The sequence below is a fragment of the Daktulosphaira vitifoliae genome, unplaced genomic scaffold (genome assembly GCF_025091365.1).
Source record: "Daktulosphaira vitifoliae isolate Bord-2020 unplaced genomic scaffold, ASM2509136v1 Scaffold_4, whole genome shotgun sequence".
Lineage (NCBI taxonomy): Eukaryota > Metazoa > Arthropoda > Insecta > Hemiptera > Phylloxeridae > Daktulosphaira > Daktulosphaira vitifoliae.
This window is the reverse complement of record NW_026099575.1, coordinates 10,913,601-10,933,866: the sequence shown is the minus strand read 5'-3', so window position 1 is coordinate 10,933,866 and position 20,266 is coordinate 10,913,601. Positions and strand designations below refer to the sequence as shown.

General features: G+C 25.8%; 1 protein-coding gene across 6 annotated transcripts; it reads left to right on the top strand.

Moving 5' to 3' along the window:
- The first annotated feature begins 4,694 nt into the window (after positions 1-4,694).
- On the top strand, positions 4,695-19,652 carry LOC126906160 (WD repeat domain phosphoinositide-interacting protein 2). Of its 6 annotated transcripts, XM_050686495.1 has the most exons (12): positions 4,697-4,904; positions 5,076-5,145; positions 16,038-16,120; positions 16,614-16,780; positions 16,839-17,033; positions 17,089-17,360; positions 17,423-17,593; positions 17,668-17,775; positions 17,855-17,967; positions 18,931-19,002; positions 19,148-19,204; positions 19,353-19,652. In XM_050686495.1, the coding sequence occupies exons 2-12, from the start codon at positions 5,081-5,083 to the stop codon at positions 19,442-19,444; spliced, it is 1,395 nt and encodes a 464-aa protein (XP_050542452.1). In that variant the 5' UTR covers positions 4,697-4,904; positions 5,076-5,080; the 3' UTR covers positions 19,445-19,652. The 6 variants fall into 6 exon arrangements, with proteins under 6 accessions (XP_050542450.1, XP_050542449.1, XP_050542452.1 ...); XM_050686494.1 differs by lacking the exons at positions 4,697-4,904; positions 5,076-5,145 and adding an exon at positions 12,015-12,830; XM_050686496.1 differs by lacking the exons at positions 4,697-4,904; positions 5,076-5,145; positions 19,148-19,204 and adding an exon at positions 12,014-12,830.
- Positions 19,653-20,266: the final 614 nt, after the last annotated feature.

Genomic DNA, 20,266 nt, shown 5'->3' with positions numbered 1-20,266 from the left:
ATTTTTTTCTATTTAATAATATTTATTTCAAACTTGCAAGTTGAGTTAAAAGTTATGGTAATAAATTCATTTTTTTTTTATTAAAACTTTCACTTTAAAGAACAAAAAGAAGTAGGTTCAAAATGATTACTTTTAACATATTAAAAATCAATAATAATTTGAAAATAATTAATTATAAAAATTATATAATATATAATTAAAATAATTACTAATCTGGATATAATTAAGGAAATAGGAGTTGATGTTGGGTTGGGTTGGTTACATTTTTAACTTTATAATGCTATAACTCATTGAAAAGTGTACGAATCAACACAATTTTTTTATGAGAAATAATATTTTTTAATAATCCCTTTTTCATTCGACATACTTTATCTTAATCAGGGTATTAATAAGAAACTAGCAGATAATGTAGCTTTTGTAATTATCCACCAATTTCTTAGAATTAAACACTATCTACTGATTTGCATCGAAGCGTTTCTTATGATAGTGATTTTAATCACTGTCAGATTAAATCTATACTGGACCCAACTATGCAACATCCCCACTATGCCGCGACCCCACTGTGCTGGGTTTTTGATAGTGATTTTAATCACTGTCAGATATCATTATACTTAATCCATCTATACCACATCACCACTGTGCCGCGACCCCCTGTGCTGGGTTTTTTATACTGATGACACAATGTGTTTATAGTAACCCAACTAACACAATCACGATATAAGAATAATTTATGAATATTTGTGAATATTACTATTATAATCTAAGAATACTCGTTTATGTATCATATTAATATTACAACAATATAATAAGTATAAATGTCAAAACCGGGAAAGGGGGTTAAATAATTTTATATAATAAAATTAGTTCTTAAAAAATAAAATTTAATTTTAAGTAAACTGGTTATAAATCTTTTAAATTACTCAAATAAAGTACATAAATAAAAAGTAAAGTATACATGTAAAAATAAAAATAAAATGGTATCTTCTTAACATTTTTTATTTTCACTTCTTTCATTGGCCTTTGAAAGCAGTTTCTATACTTTTATTACACATTGAATTGTTTTTGAACAGCCCTTATAACAAATATCAAAAACATTCTAATAAAAATGTTGTGTAAGTTCCAATATTTTTTTTTTAAACAATAGATTTTTAAAATTTATTATTAAATAAAATTATTGGGTAATCGCATTACCGTCCGACTTTCTCAAAATGTCTATTTGGAACTACCCGTGTAGTCTTGTCACTTCTTCACCACCGCTTGTTATTTCAAAATTAACAATGATAACTCATACCGTTTATATAAATACCGATTCATGCGTCTTACCTGCCAGTCATATTTCATTTGCTGCTTTTCTACCCGTATTGTAATATTTACCGTATTTTTTCTCCACCAAGGCCGTTACTTCTCTGTCTACAGATTTTTATTATGTTCTTTTTACACACATAGTATGCACGAAACGCGCTATATGAACACCTAAAATGGCTAATTAACACAATTTTAAAACCAGGATATTATATATATGTATATAGAGAGAGGAAGATGGATACTGAATATTTAAATTTATAGCTATTATTATAATACAAATATATAATTATTAGTAATAAGATTTATCTAACTTTTTAATATTATGATATTAATCATTATTACTTATTAGAATTTTTAGACATAATAAAATACATACACACATATATATATATATATCTTTATATCTTTATTTTATAATTCTTATAATACTAATAATTATGAAATATTTATTAATATTTCTTATACATTCGTAATATTAATTTTGAAAATAAATAACATTTTTAGTATTCATAAATATCTCATAACAAAGAAAACATTGACACACAAGTATAAGGTACATTAATAAAACAAAACAAACTAAAATTTGAGTAAATTCAAAATATAAAACCCTACGCACTGAGATCGCGGCACAGTAGTGACGTATATAGTTGGGTTAAGTATAATGATATCTAACAGTGATTATAATCACTATCATAAGAAACGCTTCGATGCAAATCTACAGTGTTTAATTTAAAAAAAAAATAGATTATTCCAAAAGCTATATGATCTCCTATTTCCTTATTTATATCCCGATTACAAGTTTTATGATTTATAAGTGTAAAATATGAATAAATATATTTATAATATATAAATATTTAAAGGGAAATGGTTTTATTTAAAAAAAAAAAAGTATGTCTAATGAAAGAAGTATATAAATAGTATTTATCATAAAACAAATTGTATTGATCCATACATTTTACAAAAAGTAATGGCAGTTTGAAGTAAAAAAAATCCAGCACAATAGTGACGTAGCATAGTTGAATCAAGTATAATGATATCTGACAATGATTAAAATCACTATCATAAAAACCGCTTCGATGCAAATCTTTAGATAGTGTTTAATTTAAAAAATTTGGTGGATTATTACAAAAGCTACATGATTTGCTATTTCCTTATTTATATCCTGAATAAGATAAAATATATCGAATGAAAAAGGGACATAAATATTATTTCTCATAAAAAAATTGTGTTGATTCATACACTTTTCAAAAAATTATAGAATTATAAAGTTAAAAATGTAAAAAATAAAATTGAGAATTTTCAGACAAAAATAGCATTCGGTAGCCATTTTCACCTTGAAGACAAAATAAAGTCAGAAATTTTTTTTTTTCCATAATTTACATTACATTAGCTTTAATTTAAGATATATATAAAAGTGTCAGACTTTCCGGAATACTTTCATAAGTTAAGTTGAAAAAGTTAATTTTTTGTGAAAAAGTTGTCATTTAAAATCCTCCTCTATGGACAGATAAAGGGATAGATTAAAAAAAAAAATTACCAAATGATAGGTAAAGACAACATGCATCTATAAAAAAAAAATTATGTTGATTTGTTCATTTTTAAAAAAGTTATGGCAGTTTTAAGTAAAAAAAAATTTCAAAAATTAGAAATTTTTAAATTTGTAATTTTTTTGGAGGTTTTCCCCCCATTTACGGGGAATGAGGGAAATTTTTTCAATTTTTCAATGTCTTCGACTAGATACGATTTGTGATCTTTTGACGTATTTTTGAAAGAAATCGGTTCGGTGAGAGCTGAGAAAAAGTGGTAACAGACACAAAAAAAAAAACGCATCATAGTAAAACCAATACCTTCTCAACTTCGCATCGAAGTTAAAAAAGACTATTAACCAATCGCATAGCTGCTAATAATAAATACTTCAAAATTTTAAATTAGGGATTATCTAGTACTATTGAAATTTTTATTCTGTATGTTAAGTTTTTCATGCAAACCTCAAAAGGTTTAAATAATAAATGATGAATAAAATATTATAGTAATGTGTTAAAAACTGTACGTTATATCGATTTTTATAATAATATAATATAGAGTAATACAATTTCTAATTTCGTACTATTTGCTAAAATGTCCATTTTTAGTTTAAAATTATTTTTTCATTATTCAAATTGATAAAGTATTTTTTTTTTTTTATAAGATCATATTTTAACATTTTTAATGTAAACTATGGATGTTTTAGTGGATTTTTTAAGCCCATTTGTATTTTTAAGTACATTAAATCATACATATTTTTAATTTTAGTATATATATCTTTGAAAGAAATTGGTTGGGTGAGAAAAAATTGTAATAGACACAATAAAAGAAAAACATAGTAAAACCAATGACTTCTCATCTTCGCTTCGCAATTAAAATGCAATAAAGAATTCTTCAGTTGAGGGGATTCGATCCTAAGTGCGTACGTGTTATAGGATTACGTATTGTCGACTGGACCATCACACGAATTTTTTACGGATAAAAAATGATCCTATTTAAGCCAATTAAAATTTTTCAAAGTCAAATTTCTCGACTTAAGGAGACATTGTCAAAAAATTCCAAATATGTCTGATTCTGTATTCAATATAGATTAGATCTATATAAATTTTGTGAAAATCGGTGACCTCCTTTTTTTAGTTAAATTAATTCGGTTTCTTCACATATGTGTTTCCACCAAAATATTATTATTAAAAATAGTATTCAAATTTCTATAATTAGGTTGTAAAATATGCCTAGAGATCATAAAAATAACTATAATGGTTGTTGTAATTTGAAATACATACAAAGAATAGTCTCTGGCTATAAAAATGGTTCATTTTGGCTAGCGTTAAAGGAACTGTATAAGCAGTAAAAAAATACAATTGTCAAAACGAATAACATCTGAGCATAATGTAATCTCTGGAACTACATTATAGTAAGTTACTCAATGCGCATTAACCAACAGCAAGTAAAAGTCTTGTTATAACGAGAAAATTGAATTTGAATTTAGATTATGATGTCCTAAATTTATTTATAATTTTTTTATATTTTCAAGAAAAAGTGATGGAAATAAATCTATTTTTGTTTAGATGATGCTAAGTTAAAATTTTATAATTTAATTAAATATTAAAGTTGAGATATTTAAATAATCGATTTATACAAATAAGTTGGGCTGTAAATATTACAATTTTATTTCATAATAATTACAAAAAAATAAATAGTTTAACTTTGACAAGAGTGAAAAAAAGTATGATCCTTTAACGACGTGTTTCTAACAAAATGGTTATCTAGATAAACCATACATTGTGTGATATTAAATGTGATATATATTTCAGGTTGTACGCACTGTAACCATATGCGAGTTTTCTGTTGTATACAGTTTTGTGTGTGTTTTCGTTTTAATATTCTCCTGTCAGACTATTGTTCGTACTTGGTCACGTTATTTATCAATTGTAACTTATTTATTTTTATTTAACTGGTATTTATTCATTTTACAAGTAAACTAGTAATTATCCATTGCGGGTAGATTACTTTTAAAGCTTGTACACATTTTTATACGTCTCTCTAGTGTTCATTATTGATTTAATGCGTAGCTGGTAAGTTTTACAATATTAAAATATCGGCCAAAATTTATCAATATTTTTTCAAGGTCATGCGCAGTAGTTTTATACTTCTATGAAGCTTTTGTTTATTATTTATTTGTGAAGCTTTACTAGTTTGATCAATGATAATGTTAATGTTAATAAGCTATATTTTGATTGTTTTAGGCTAAATGAACCTCTCTAATTCTGATTTGAACGAATGCTTATATTTCATAAATTTTAATCAAGACAGCACGTGAGTACATTTTTTTTTCATGTTATAACAATATGTAGATACATTATTTTACGAGAATAACTTTCTTCTATTTGTTTTATACTTAATATACATGCTTCAGCTATTACTGTGTCAAAAATTTTACAATTTTACCAGTTCAAATTGTTCAGTTCTCATGTAAATTATTTAATTTTTGAGTTTTTTTTATTCGTATAAATGTGAATAATAATAATTCTGAACATAAAAAAATATATTAAAAACAACAGATTTCTGAAATTAATTTAACAAATATAAAACAACTACAAATAATGCTTATATTTTCTATTTAACATAGTTTTACAACTCCATGCTTAGTGTTAGAAAAAAGTATATTTCAATTGTAATTAAAAAAATAACATTATAATAAGAAAATATAAAAAAATTATTTGAATAATTTTTAATTTGAAAAACTTTTTATAATTCTGCTTTTTACAATTTATTTCCAATTAAATTAATTTATCAATTTCATAGTTTGTAAAATTATGTGACTTAATAACCATAAAAAGGTTAAGGAATAAGTTTTGAAAAAAGTTAATTCATTATAAAATTGGTTTTGTATTGTAAAATTATAATAAAAAAATTATTATTGAATATTTAGTTTTTTTAGCATTGGATAATGAAGAAAGCTAATCTTATCTAAAAATTTAAAATATTATTTTAAATTACTAAAAATGATTATCTATACTAGCATAAGTATTAATAACCAATAAGTTTTCATAAAAATAAAGCTAATGATAAACCTATAATTAGCTACGTAGCCATGGTAACAAATTGATATCAATACAAAAATTAATTTTTGATATGTTTTCAGTATAAAGTGTTCTATGGTTTTCAAATATGGATTAAAATTTGCATTTCATTATTTGTCAGTGAATATTTCAACTTATCAGTGCTTAAAAACATTTTTAGTAAACTTGGTGTATCATTAATTAAGTGCAGTTAACTGAAGTTTTTCACTTGAGTTTTAACCAGAAATTAATTAATATGAAAATTTAATTTAAATTTAAGGTTGTCCTTCTTTTGTACTGTTTTTATCAGTAGTTGATTACGTATATTAAATAATATATTTTTTAAAGTGCTTTTGGTTATCCAACATCAGTTAAATACATTTTTGTTCCTTCAACGTTCCTAAGAATATTGCAGGTAAACACAAGCATTTTTAATTATTATTTAGTATTTTTATTGTCAGTTCTATCATATTAAGTCAGTTATTTTATTTTGCTAAGTTTTAACTAAAATTTTTTCTATAATAGGCTAAGCTGATCAACAACTATAATATACAATCATATTTTTTCATAGGCTATTGATAAGCTAGATTGAAACTGAAGTGAAAAATTTTTAATGATATATATATTTTTAAATAAATTAGTTATGCATTAATATGAATTAATTACAAATAATTACAAAAATTATATTAAAGTAATTAATTATTGTGTTGTTACCATGGTGTAGTAGTTTGTTTATTTCAAAACTTCATTTAGACCTTATGTTACAATGTTATAAAAATGAATTGCTTACATTTGTTGTTACACATTTTGTTGATCAACTTTAAGCCTATTAACTTTATTTTTCATTTTTTAGTGTTACACATAAAATGTCTTTACAACTACAGTAAACCTTATGTTAAAAGTGTACTTAAATATTTCTTAAAAATAACTAAAGTTCAATCTACCCAAAATAAAAAATCCTCTTTCTTATTAAACGTGTTTATTTAAATACTTTTTTGTATTTTGATTTGCTAGTAATTTTATTATTAATAAATATAAATTAAATTTATTTCTCTATTGTCAAAATCTGTTGTTCAAATTAATATTTTTAATAATTATTATGTAGATTTGCTATATCCGTATTTTTTCCCTTGTAATAACTATTGAGTAAAATAATTTACTTAAATGTAAATTACTCAAATACTTTTAAAATTAATTTGCATATCTTATAACTATTAAAAAGTTGAAAGTTGTAAATTCTTGTATAATAATGATTTAATCAAAAGTTATGAGACAGATTTACTGTAGTTAAGTTGAATTAGTCAAAAATATTCATAATTCTATGCATTGTAGTAATGTATTAAGTTAAGAATTTTTTTTTTTCAGTTAATATGGAGGTTGAGATGGATACGTATTTATTAGCTTCTTCGTTAAGCTATCATGGTTCAAAACTACAAGAGATGATGGAAAATCATACTAATAGTGCAGATCTATTTACAGCACAAACTAATTTAAATTATTCAGCTTATTCCAATGGTCATAATTCTGCTAATGATCTAGAAGAAGAAAAACAGTTCAAACTTGGCAAGTTTGTTGCAAATCATTCAAAAGCTTTTTTTAGTGTTGATTTGTTTTCATCTAATAAACAAAAACATGAAATACTCGAAAAAGATTCTATTGTGCATATGCCACCATATGAAACATTTGGGCATATTAATAAAGAACTAAAATTAAAACATTTTCTGAATGAACTTTTAGAAGGTGATTTAGTTATAACATCAGTTGCATCTAAAACTACTTCTGGTCTGTTGCTAAAAATTTTGTGTACATACTCTGAACCTATTCGCATAGTGTCAGACATTAATGCTCGTGGGTTTTGTACATCATCAGTACAAAGTTTTAGTGTTGGGGACAATATTTGTTGTGAAGTATTAGAAGTTGTACCTGAAACATGTAAATTAATTTGTGGTACTAAAGGTATTAAATGTTCAAAAAAATATAAAAATATTCTTGGCTTATTTAATATGGAAAATTGTCCACAATCATTTAAATTGTTCCATGCTGGTAAAAATAATGAGTCATATGATTCCATGTTGAAGACTTCATTAGGATTTAAGAATCCTTCTAATATTGTTAATTTAGAACAAACCACTGGTTTAACTTGTGAGAGACATTCGATTATACCTGAGCTATGTGGAAGTTTTTCTGAAAAAGAAACTGCATTAGAATTAAGGAAAACACAATCTGCACAGTGGGCCATTCAAAGTGTTTCTGATGGCATAAAGTATTTTAAATCTGGACAACATTCTGAAGCTTTTCTTTGTTTAAATAAAGCATTATCAATTGATTCATTAAATGTTGAAGCTTATGTGGCTCGAGGTGCATTATATGCTAATGTTAGTCGTTTTCCTAAAGCAGTTGAAGATTTAAAATGTGCCATTAAACTAGACCCAAAACATGTTAATGGTCGCAAATATCTTAGTGAGACATTAATGGGATATGCTAGGACATTAGAATCCCAAAATAAGCTTGAAGAAGCATTACAGCTTTATGAAGAATGTTTACAAATGATGCCTGATCATGATGAAGCTAAGACTTCAATTGATTACTTAAAATCCATTTTAATGATTGGTGGTAAAACAGTATCATCAAATATGATTAATTCTTTGAAAAAGGTTGATTGTGGTGATTTCAGTAAGTCTGGAAGTAGTAGTAGCAGTTCTAATGAAAGTAGTAGTGGTTCAAGTGAGAGTTCAAGCTCTGAAAGTTCTTCAGAAGATGAAAGTAGCTCATCTGAAAGTGATTCAAATCATTCTTCTTCGTCTTCTAGCTCAAGTGGTGCTTCTTCAGGAAATGAATCTCCAAAAGTAGAAAAAGAGAGATCTTTATCACCTTTTAGTAAACGTTTGGCTATGGATAGTAGTAATACTAATGGTGGTGGATTACCTTGTAATCCTGCATTTATTTCACCAGAAATTTCTCAACAACCACCAGTATCAAAGGAAAAAGAGAATGACATTGAAGGTAGAATTCAGAAACTTTTACTTTTAAGTCAAGCTAACAAAAGTAAAAAAGGAAAAAAAATTGGATTAGATTTGAAAAAGTTATTGCAAGAAGCTTATGAAATTAAAAACGAAGAAAAAAAAAATGAAAAAATTAAGGTGAAAAAAATTAAAGATAAAAAAAAATCCCATAAACATAAGAAAAAAGATTCTAAAAGTAAACACAAAAATGATAAAGAAAAAGAACATAAGAAAAATAAGTCAAAAAAAAATAAATATGTTGATCCAGTATCTGAAAATGAACAGCATAATATAATTCAAAAATCTGACCTCCCTGATCCGGAAAGTGTTAAGTCTAATTTATCTAATATTAAAGAAAATATTTTTTTCAAAAAATATGTGAAACAAGACAAACCTGAAGAACTGCATGTACTCGATAAAAAAGATGAGCAACAATATGATATTTTTGAAGGCCAGAATAATGAAAACTTGCCTAGTAATTTAAAATATATTGAAGATCCTTCATTGATTCCTACACCTAAATTTTCAATGCAGCTCAGTAATACAACTACTAGTTTTACAAAACCAAAGAAAAAAGAAACAACTGATGATGCGCCACCATCTTATTTATGGGACAATAATCGATTTTCTAATACTAATGAGTCCACCAAGTCTCAGAATATTCCAGAACCTATAATTACAGAATTAAAGTATCCAACTAGTGTATATGATCCAAGTAAAGCATTATATTCTATACCTCAACCTATAATGCCTGATAGAGCTGTGGACTCAACAACAAAGTCATATATTAGTCCAAACAAAAGAGATAGATCTCGTAGTAGATCAGCAACCAAAAGACATCTGAGTAAATCAAGAAGTAGAAGTTCAGGAGCTCATTCAAATCAATCACCATTTAAAAAGAAACCTAGAGATGTATCAAGATCTAAGACCAGAAGTCGCTCAGGTTCATATCCACGTCATAGGCGTTATTCATCTTCTCGATCAAATCGAAGTCGTTCATCATCCAGATCATATTCACGTTCTCGATCACGTTCCCGATCCAACTATCATCGAAATCGTCAACCATATTATAATAATCGTAATAGAGGTACTTATTATAAACCGCGTTTTCAAAATCAAAATCATCATAATCGTGGTTTTCAACACCGTGGTTTTCAGCATAGAGGTGGTTATATGAATCGTCAAAATTATAATAATAATTACAATAACTGGAATAACAGAGGACAAAGAGGAGGTGGACGTCAAAGATTTTTCCACTACAAGCCTAGACAATATGACAGAAACAGGTACCACGAAAGACGTAGTTATTCCGGTTCTCCTATTCGGCGTAGCCGAAGCCGTAGTAAAAGTCGTAGTAAATCCAGAGCTTCATCTAAAGAATATAACCGAAAACGTTATTCTAATAGCGTTGAAGACTTAAACATAAGTAATAGTAAACCAAAAACTCCACCAGAACCAGACACAAGTAAATGGCAGAATGATAATTCTAATATTGATAATAATGGAAACTCTCATGATCATGAAGAAGGTTCTATTGAATAATAAAAATGTTTTTATATTTTGTTTGACACTTACGTATTTACACTTAGTTGTCCTAGTTTTTGATGAGTATTTTTTTGATTAAAATTGTTCAACTTTTGAAAAAATAATTCAGATTATAATCAATAATTAAATATTAAATATTCTGTAATTAAAATATGATTTTTAGTATAAAAAGTGTTAGTCATTCTGGATACTTGTAAACTTTATATAAAAATATATCCTTTTATATCAATTATCATATAATTTAAATACATATTTTGTTTGGTAAAATATGACAAAAATATAATACTTCATATAATATGGAATAATATAATTATTATCATAATTAAATAATTAACTTGTTAGTATCAATTAATTTGAGCACAAGCTTAAATGATCAGATATATATATTGAATCGACAACCTATCAATGTTGCTTTACTTAATTCATAGTAATTTTATAAGGTATTCAGTAAGTATAAGGAAACAGGTCAATTGTTACAATGAGAACAGTAGAAACTCGTTACCTTAATGAATATATATATTATAAATATATATATATAATACGTTCACATTTTAATAATTAGTTGAAAGATATGTATTTAAAAAATTATAATCGTACCTTATACATGGCAAGGATTAAGAAAATTTTTGGAAGGTTTCTTTTCATGAATTTGACCCTAATCTCTAAATTTGGAGAAAAAAAATACATGTAAATTTTAAATAAGTTTTATTATTCATAATGTAATTTACGTGAAAAATAGTATGGTTAATGATGAAACTAAATATTTTTTCGAAGTGAAGTAGTATTCAGATCATTTTGATAACTTTTTTTTTAAATTTCCCTCAAGAAAATGCAATTCAATCCATAAATTTTACAAAAAAAAAATTGTCAAATTTTATTTATTTTGACAAAACGTGCCAATTTAAAGCAATAATTGTAATAATAATAATAATAGATCAGTTCAAATTTAAATTTAGTGCGTTTACATTTATACCATAAGTATCTGATGTGGCTTTTATAGTTAATCGTACACTGGATGCTTATTATTTTATAACTCGGACCGTATAAATTTCATTTATTTTTTAATCCCTGCCCGACCCTGGCCAATAACATAAATTGTATACCCATTCAACTGTTTTTATTATAAACCCGACCCGTACCATGTAGAGCTCTGATATATACTTTTCATTGAAAAAGGTACATGATTAATCTTAAGTAAGTCAATCGGTAAAAATAAAAGTTGTCGTCAAAGAAATAATAAAACTTTGCATAATTTTCGTTAAATATCTTATGATTGAATGCTATTGAAATTGTTTTTTCTATTAAGCTGTATTTTGAAATAAACGGTTAATGCTTGTGCGCCTATTCGATTTTTTACCGTCAAGGCGGTCCAGTTTCGATACAATATTTATGAGTAATTAAATGTTTTCCATATATTGTACTTAAAACGTAAATAAATAAAAACTATGCGATGTTATATTATTATTTTTTTAACCAGGTCATAATCGAGGTCAAGTTTGGCCAATCCCATATGCACTTTACACAACACTTTGTATCGTTGTAGGCCACTACATTACTACAATACAAAACAACAACAACGTTACTAGCGAAAGTGAGATCTCCTATATTTTCTTCATCGTTTTGGCTTCATCGCCATACGCATCGTCGAGTGTCTATAGTCTTGAATCAATAGCTCCAAATTGTATTCATTCATAAATGTCGTATAAAATTTTTTAATGAAGTGTGTCATAAATTTTTCCGTTTTGTTTCTCTGTTTTTTGTTTTTATTACGATTTATTGCAAAATAATTTTTATTTTAATACGATAACATACAAGTGCGAATTAACTTATTATTGCTGTTTTCGGCGTAGGGCACGTGTTTTTGTTGTTTGTTAAGTGTGCTGTTCTTTATTATTATTGTTATCATAATTATTATTTTTTGTCAACTAAGTACTTTCCGTATTCGAAAAGTAATCCGATTTTTTACATGTGTAAGAACAGCCTACTAAGCGAATAATGACTGAAAAAATGCTGTTGCATTGCACGGCGGTGGTATACTCGGACGCGTATGCGCTTCTTTAAAGCGTCATAATATTGTTTAATACACTCGCATACATATATAGTGGTAATTATACGCGTACCAGTTGTGTGATAGTGTTGTTAACTATCGTCATAGTTGTTACGTTCTAAAATGGTGCTAAATTTGTGACGATTTTAACTACTTCCGATTTTGTTCTTATAAAAAACTGTGGAATACAAATTGTGAATATTTTTAAAAATTATTTATTTTTTTGTTTACTGTGATTCTCTAACGGCTCACGGGATTTGTTTTGTACAAGCTTTTAATGTCGGACGTTGACATACATCTCAAATACTTAAGTTTTGGTACGGCCGGTAAAAAAATATTAAGCAAGTACGCTGCAAATTTTGCTTTACAATTTTTGATAGCTTATGATTAATCCAATATTTTCCCGTCTAACAATGAACTGTATTATTTTTGCGTAGTATCTAAATTATATGAAATTAGTGATGATAATTAGTGGAGTGTTACCAGAAAACTACCAGTATAAAATATTAATTTAATAACTCATGGTCATTGTTAATTTAAAAAATCTCAGTAGTAACTCCAATAAACTTTTTGTTTTTGAGTATGTCGTCAACATATCTAATAGATATGTTGTTGTTTTTCATCAGCTGGACGTTTACAAATAAAAATAAATTCAGATGTTATTTTATTTCATTTTTTAACTCTTTTAGACTATATTTAACAATTTTTTAAACATTTGTATTGTTGAATATTAATTTAATGTGTCCAACATCAGGTTGACAAACAAAATTTATTGAAAAAATCATAATTTAGTAAATAGTTGTTCAAGGTTCTTTGTGTTCTGTTTCATATAAAATACGTCATCTCACTTTTCTCAAGTCAGATAATAATGTATCTATTATATTGAAATCTACTAAAATGTTATTTTTCGCTGACAAGTGCATAAGAGTTGTTCAACGTGCAAGCATTGTTGGCACTTTTTTAACTGCCATTTTATACTATCGTTGCCTTTATTATTATTCATTTCTGTTTCAAAGGAATTATTGTTAGCTTTTTTGTTTATTTTAGTCACTTCGACATATGCTTTAAAGTTAAAAGTACACAACACCACACATAATCAATACACTTTATATTCGCAAATTGTTCTATCAGTGGTTCTCAGATAACAATATTTTCCTGATGGAACTGTTGATTGTGTAATCGACTTGACGACCTTACTACTATCCTACACGTATATTAGCATCTTAGTATAAACTACTACTATCATATTTAGGTGGAATGAAATCTTAATAAAATTAATGTATAATATTTTGTTTTTAACTGGTTTTGTTTTAGTTATAGCTCTTATTATAGTCTTCCAGTTCTTTTTGTAAACTTTCTTGTTAAAGACTTAAAAATGTTTAAATGATAACGTTGTGAGTTTGTTAATGATATCTAAGCTGACAATTTTTAAGGTCAAATTCTTAATTATAACAATTTGAAGACTTAAAATAATGTTTACGTTTGTCCATTATTCAATTATACTCATTTATCGCGAAAGATAAATTCATCTATTTTAAACTTTAAACCATAACTTCATTGTTTTGGTGATATTATCAGAAGTTTTGAAAAATAGAAAATTGTAATTTAAACATATTTTCAAAAACGTCAATAAGTAACAATAAAAAGTCCTCATTAGAATTGTACATAATTAAAGTAAACATTTGTAGGTAATTATAATAACCTAATATAAGTCAATTTAAATTAACTAAAATTTGTTATGTTTTACAACGTATACCTTTAATTTTGCGTAATTAACTCCTTAAAGAGTTAAAAGTAAAGCATAAAAATTATGTATTTAGTAACGACAAAAATTTTATCAAATTTTTCAGTTGGTATGAATTTTATGTTTCATTATTGTTAATAATAAAAATGTACGTGGTGTATTACATTTTTTTAGTAGTTTTGTATTTTTCTATTATGTGTTTGATTTCTATTTCAAATAAGCGATAAGAATATAAAATCTATTGATTCTTACAACAGGAAGTAGTAATGGCTGATTTCTATGTTAAATAATTGGAACTTCCTATTTGATTAAATACTTTTTCTCAACCTTTATTATCTGTAACGCTAGAATTAAAATCTTACTTGTTTTTTTTCCCAAAAACTGTTCATTTTTTGTTTATTTTATTAGTTTTTGAAATGTATTACATGATTAATGAATCACGTAATAAAGTACGAGACATTTAGACATTTATTATGGTAATAATGTGTAATGAAAAATTTAATGTTGTTCAAAAAATTATTTTTAGGCATAAAATCATTAATACTAAGATACAATAATATATATTCATACTTACAATTGAATAAATGTAAACTATTATATCGTTACTTGTACTTTTTGATGCATTTTTAAATTTGATTTTTGTTGGTTTTAATTTTGGCGTTCAAATGACTTAAAGTGTGCAATTCCCAAAAGCAAAAAAATTAATTTAAAATTATTTAAAAAAAAAAGTTTTGTGCTAATATTTTGTATTTTTCATTTGTTAATTCTATCGTTTTATTATATTTAAATACAATGAATAATAGATAGCTTTGAAAAGAATAACGTTTTTATAATATTAATATTATACTATATGTTAAAATAACGTTAAAAAACCATTATTATAATGTTATTTTTCAAAAATTGCTAAGAAAATTTGTTAAAGAATGAGAATCTAACTATTTAATTACAAAATTAATCTATTAATGTTTATAAATTAGTACAATTAATAGATATCTTATTGAAAATTTAAAATACGTCATTTTAGCTTGCAAAACTCTCATGGATTAATACATTATACAAATGTATAATGTAATTTGTTATGATAAACTTATTGATAGTGCTGGCATAGAGGGTATGTGAGTTTAAATGAGACCGGCAAATAAAGTATTGATCTATAAATAATTAGTTGAGCCCCATCAGTGATTTTTGTATTAGTTCTTACGATTTCTAAAATCGATTCTACTTTAAATCATACGCAGTCCTATGGAATATTTGGAAATCTATAAAACATACCGAGCCGGCAATTATGTTACAAATTTTTAGAAGAAGCTGAAAATTACAATTTAAAATATATTATAATATATTTTGTATTATAATTAATTAGTAGATCATGAGTTTTTTGTATACTTCTTTCGTGATTACATAAAATTTACATATTATGTATGGTGTTTGATGAAAATAACTCTGATCAAAGGCCATACGTCTCGTAATAAAATTATTAACTACTTAAAATGATTTTAAGTGGTTAATATATTTTTTTATTGAGATTAAAACAAAATTTTTAAAACAGTAATTGTTCAAGGTTTGGTGGTATGAAGGATAAAAATCCTTGAAATGCAACTGACTGCAATAAATGCATAAATAATACATTTTTGTTGCACTATTGTGTACACCTTTTCGAGGTCACACGGTACATATTGTATAAGTTTTTTAACAAGGTTTTTTTTTTGTTTACTGTTCTTAAATACGTGTCATATTTATAATTTATCTACATATCTAACGTCCTCAATAATCAAAAACTAAAATAATTTTTTTTTCTCCTGTTTTAGGTCATTAGCTGTTGGTACCAAAACTGGATATCGATTATACTCTTTGTCTTCAGTTGATAACTTAGATCAAATTTATGAAAATGGTATTTATGGTGTTAAATAAATAAATAAATTATAATAGGTTAGCAAAAAATGTCCTTATCCTCGGATGTATTGATTTATTTGTATCAAAAGTGTTTAATGTAAACTTTTTCAGTCATTATAGAAAATGACAAAACAAAAAAAAAAAACATTTGGAATAAAATGTTATATCAGCTTGCTGGTGTAAAGGCGCAATATATAACATTGATACTATTGCTATAGCAGTAGTATGATATTTTCATGTGGGGAGACATTAATGTTTAGCGGTAATATGAAAAAAATCATGCTATGGCATTACAGCTATACAGCTACATTATTAGTATTTTCAATGTTACCAAAAGTAGAGGAATTTCAACTGTCATATTACATTGAAATGATTACTAAAATTATAAGAATATATTAAATTTTTTCCCAATGTAATTTCTGAAAGCTATGAAACTGTTTATAATGATAAAATTCATTTAGCTAAAGAATAATTTTCATATTTTTATACAGAGTCGGAAGACATTTGCATTGTGGAAAGGCTATTTAGCAGTAGTTTGGTTGCAGTGGTCAGCTTGTCGTCGCCACGTAAGTTAAGAGTATGTCATTTCAAAAAAGGCAATGAAATATGTAATTACAGCTATTCAAACACAATTCTAGGTGTCAAATTAAACAGAGCAGTAAGTATTATTTTATATTTTTGTGATAAAATATCATAATTTGACCAATCATTTTTAGCGACTTGTTGTTTGTTTGGAAGAATCCTTGTATATACATAATATTCATGATATGAAAGTGTTACATACAATTAGAGATACTCCTCCAAACCCTGCTGGTTTGTGCTGTCTGTCTACAAATAGTGATATGTGTTATCTAGCTTATCCTGGTTCTAGTACTACTGGTGAGGTTCAGATATTTGATGCCATTAATTTGGTAAGTATTATTTATAAAAATTTGTAAATTTTATTAATTTCTATATATATTTTAGCAATCTGTCTCAATGATCTCAGCTCATGACAGTCCTTTAGCTGCTATGGCTATTAGTCATCAAGGCAACAGAATAGCAACAGCAAGTGAAAGAGGTACTGTTATAAGAGTCTTTAACATAGCTGATGGTGCAAAATTATTCGAATTTCGTCGTGGTGTAAAACGATGTGTCAATATTTGTAGTCTAGCATTTAGTATTGATGGACTATATTTGTGTTCTTCCAGTAATACCGAAACGGTACATGTGTTCAAATTAGATGAATCAAAAGAAATGTTTGTTTTTTTTTACTAAAATATTGTAATTATAGTAGTTTAATAATTTTATAATTTCTTAGTCCACCAATGCCAGAAGAACAACAAAGTTGGATGTCATTTTTTTCTAAAGCTGTAACAGCATCTGCTAATTATTTACCTACTCAAGTAACTGATGTGTTCACCCAAGGAAGAGCAGTAGCTTCAATTCATTTGCCTTTCCAAGGACTAAAAAATATTTGTACCATTGTAATGTAAGAAGTCATTTTAAAATTTATTTGAACATTTTTAATTAAGTTAAATTGTAATGTGGTAATTATAATTCCAGGGTTGACAAAGTTTTAAGATTGTTAGTTGCATCATCCCATGGATATCTTTATGTTTATAATTTAGACATGGAAGAAGGTGGTGATTGTATCCTTTGGCGTACTCATAGGTTAGTTTTGTTAATTTAATTGTCATTACAATTTAAAATTAAAAAATAAATAAACATTTATTTTGTTTCTGTACAATAGGCTGGATGGCCAAACAGATGTGGTTGATAGTTCTAAAATAATCAAGCCAAAAGAAATAAATAATAAGTTTGATAAAAACTTAAAAGTTGAAACACCTAGCAGCAAAAATACAGGTAATTTATTGAATTATGAAAAATAACATTTGATGTATAGTATTTAATGTTTTTTCATCCACTCACAACCCTATGATAATAATCATATGGTTTATTAAAAATGAATATTAGGAATTATCACTACATTTTTTTATTTTCATACACTAATTTGCATAGGCGAAACTAGGACCAAAATTTGAGAAGAAATTGGGGATTAATATATAAATCTATTCTTTTTTTTCCTCGCCTTAATTCCAACTACTTAGAGTCAGCCACCCTAATTCTAAACTTCCACTTGACACAATCTCCCATATCATCTACGCTCACATCAGCCATCCTCATATCACTTCAATAACATCCCTCCATAACCTACAATATTCATTTAATTTCATTTTTGCGTGTTTTATAACACATAATTTAAAAAGAAATGTGTGTAGTCATTTCACACTTAAAAATTTCTTAGGGTTAATGTTTACAGACTTCACAAAAAATGTGTATTGCGAAAAAATTTAGACAGAAACAGGCTTTGGATGAAGCTCTGTAGACGTATTTCTAGTTTCGCTTATGTTTGTTTATTAACATTAATATAATCTAACACGGCTTACTATCATAATTAATCATACTTTATATTATTTAAAATTTCATTTTATTTATACATTATCATGATAACTTTAATAAAGAAATATTTTACAAACCCAGATATAAGGTTTACATATCAGAAAACTGGCAGTTTTATATGAATAGTGTAAACCATAATTTTCTTTTCCTCTTTTACTGACTTTTAAAATATAATTTATTAAAAAAAAATTTTTTTATTTAATTGTAAATGTTATAAATATAGATTTAAAATTTAACTCATTGTTTATAGTAAAAAAAATATATACATATAGTATTTTTAATTTAAGTAAATTATGGTTATTGCTGTTGGTGTAGTGAGAAATTTAACTATTATATTCATAACAGTACCTAATATTTTTAAAACAGATAATGATAGTGGAGTTTTTAATACTAATCATACAGTTGAGGATTGCATGGATGGCACAGTTTCTGTAGTTAGTGAGTATGCTTTTCACATTTAACTTTAATTTGGTTTGACTTACGCTGTTATTGGTTTTGTTTTGGCCAACCGTTTTCTTCCTTCTAATTGCTGTTCTCAAATTGTACTTGGTGTCCCTGCGTATATGTGTGTACGAATTAACAGATACAACTGGAAGTTATGCTGGTGTTCTCAGAGGAGATCACTCACCTAGTCAGTCAGGTTTGTGAATAGCAATGGTGGATTTTTTTAAACATATAAATCATAATTGATCTTAACTTTTTTTTATTGGGTTATTTACTTTTAATAATCAACTTTTTCTAGAATTATTGTTAAATTTTTCTAGTTATAATTTCTATGTAACTTTCAGGTATGGAAAATAAACAAATTGATAGCTTAACAGAAGCAACAGATGAAGATCGTTTCAAATTAAATGACGATTCAGAGTTTCCACCAGTTTGAGTTTTATACTTTTAATTCTCTTTTAATAATTAATATTCTTTCTGATTTACTTTATTTTCGATTATTGTGACATATTTAATGTAATGTAAAAATTATTATAGTTATAAAAAAAAATTACATTTAAGTAATATCTAATCTAATTTTAAACATTTTGTAAGTGTATATTTATAGTTATGTAAAATACAATGTTATTACTTATTTCTTTGAATTTATCAAGAAAGTACTTTTGTTTTATTTGTTTAAAAACACAATTTAGATTGAAATATTAGTATTCTGTTATACAGTTTTTTTTATATTATTATAAATTTCCTAATACTTAATATCATCTGTGCAACCAAGGAAATTTAGAGGTTAGAACCCCCGAAATTATTAACAATGTTTGAACATTTTAGATGTAAAATGAAAATGGTATTAACCCCTCAATATTATTTTCTAGTTGTGCTGTGCTATTGCTTGAAATGAAATAGTAATATCCTAAAGAGAACTATTTAAAGTATTAGTAAAATATAATATATATATTTCATTGGTTATATTTATAAAAAAAACTTAAGTTTTGCTTAAGAAAAACATATAATTCCATTTGGTTTCTTAAAATTAACTCTCTTAAACTTCCTGATAGTTTTAAAGAATACTAATTTAACATAATTAAATGTATTAAGTCATGAAAATAAACTTTTAATAAAAAAGTTTAATTGAATATATTTTTAAGAAAAAGTCTTGTAACTGAAATTATAATTATATTATATAATTAATTATAATTATACATGTAGAATCTTTTTAGCTTCGATGCGAAGCTGAGAAGGTATTAATTTTACTATGATG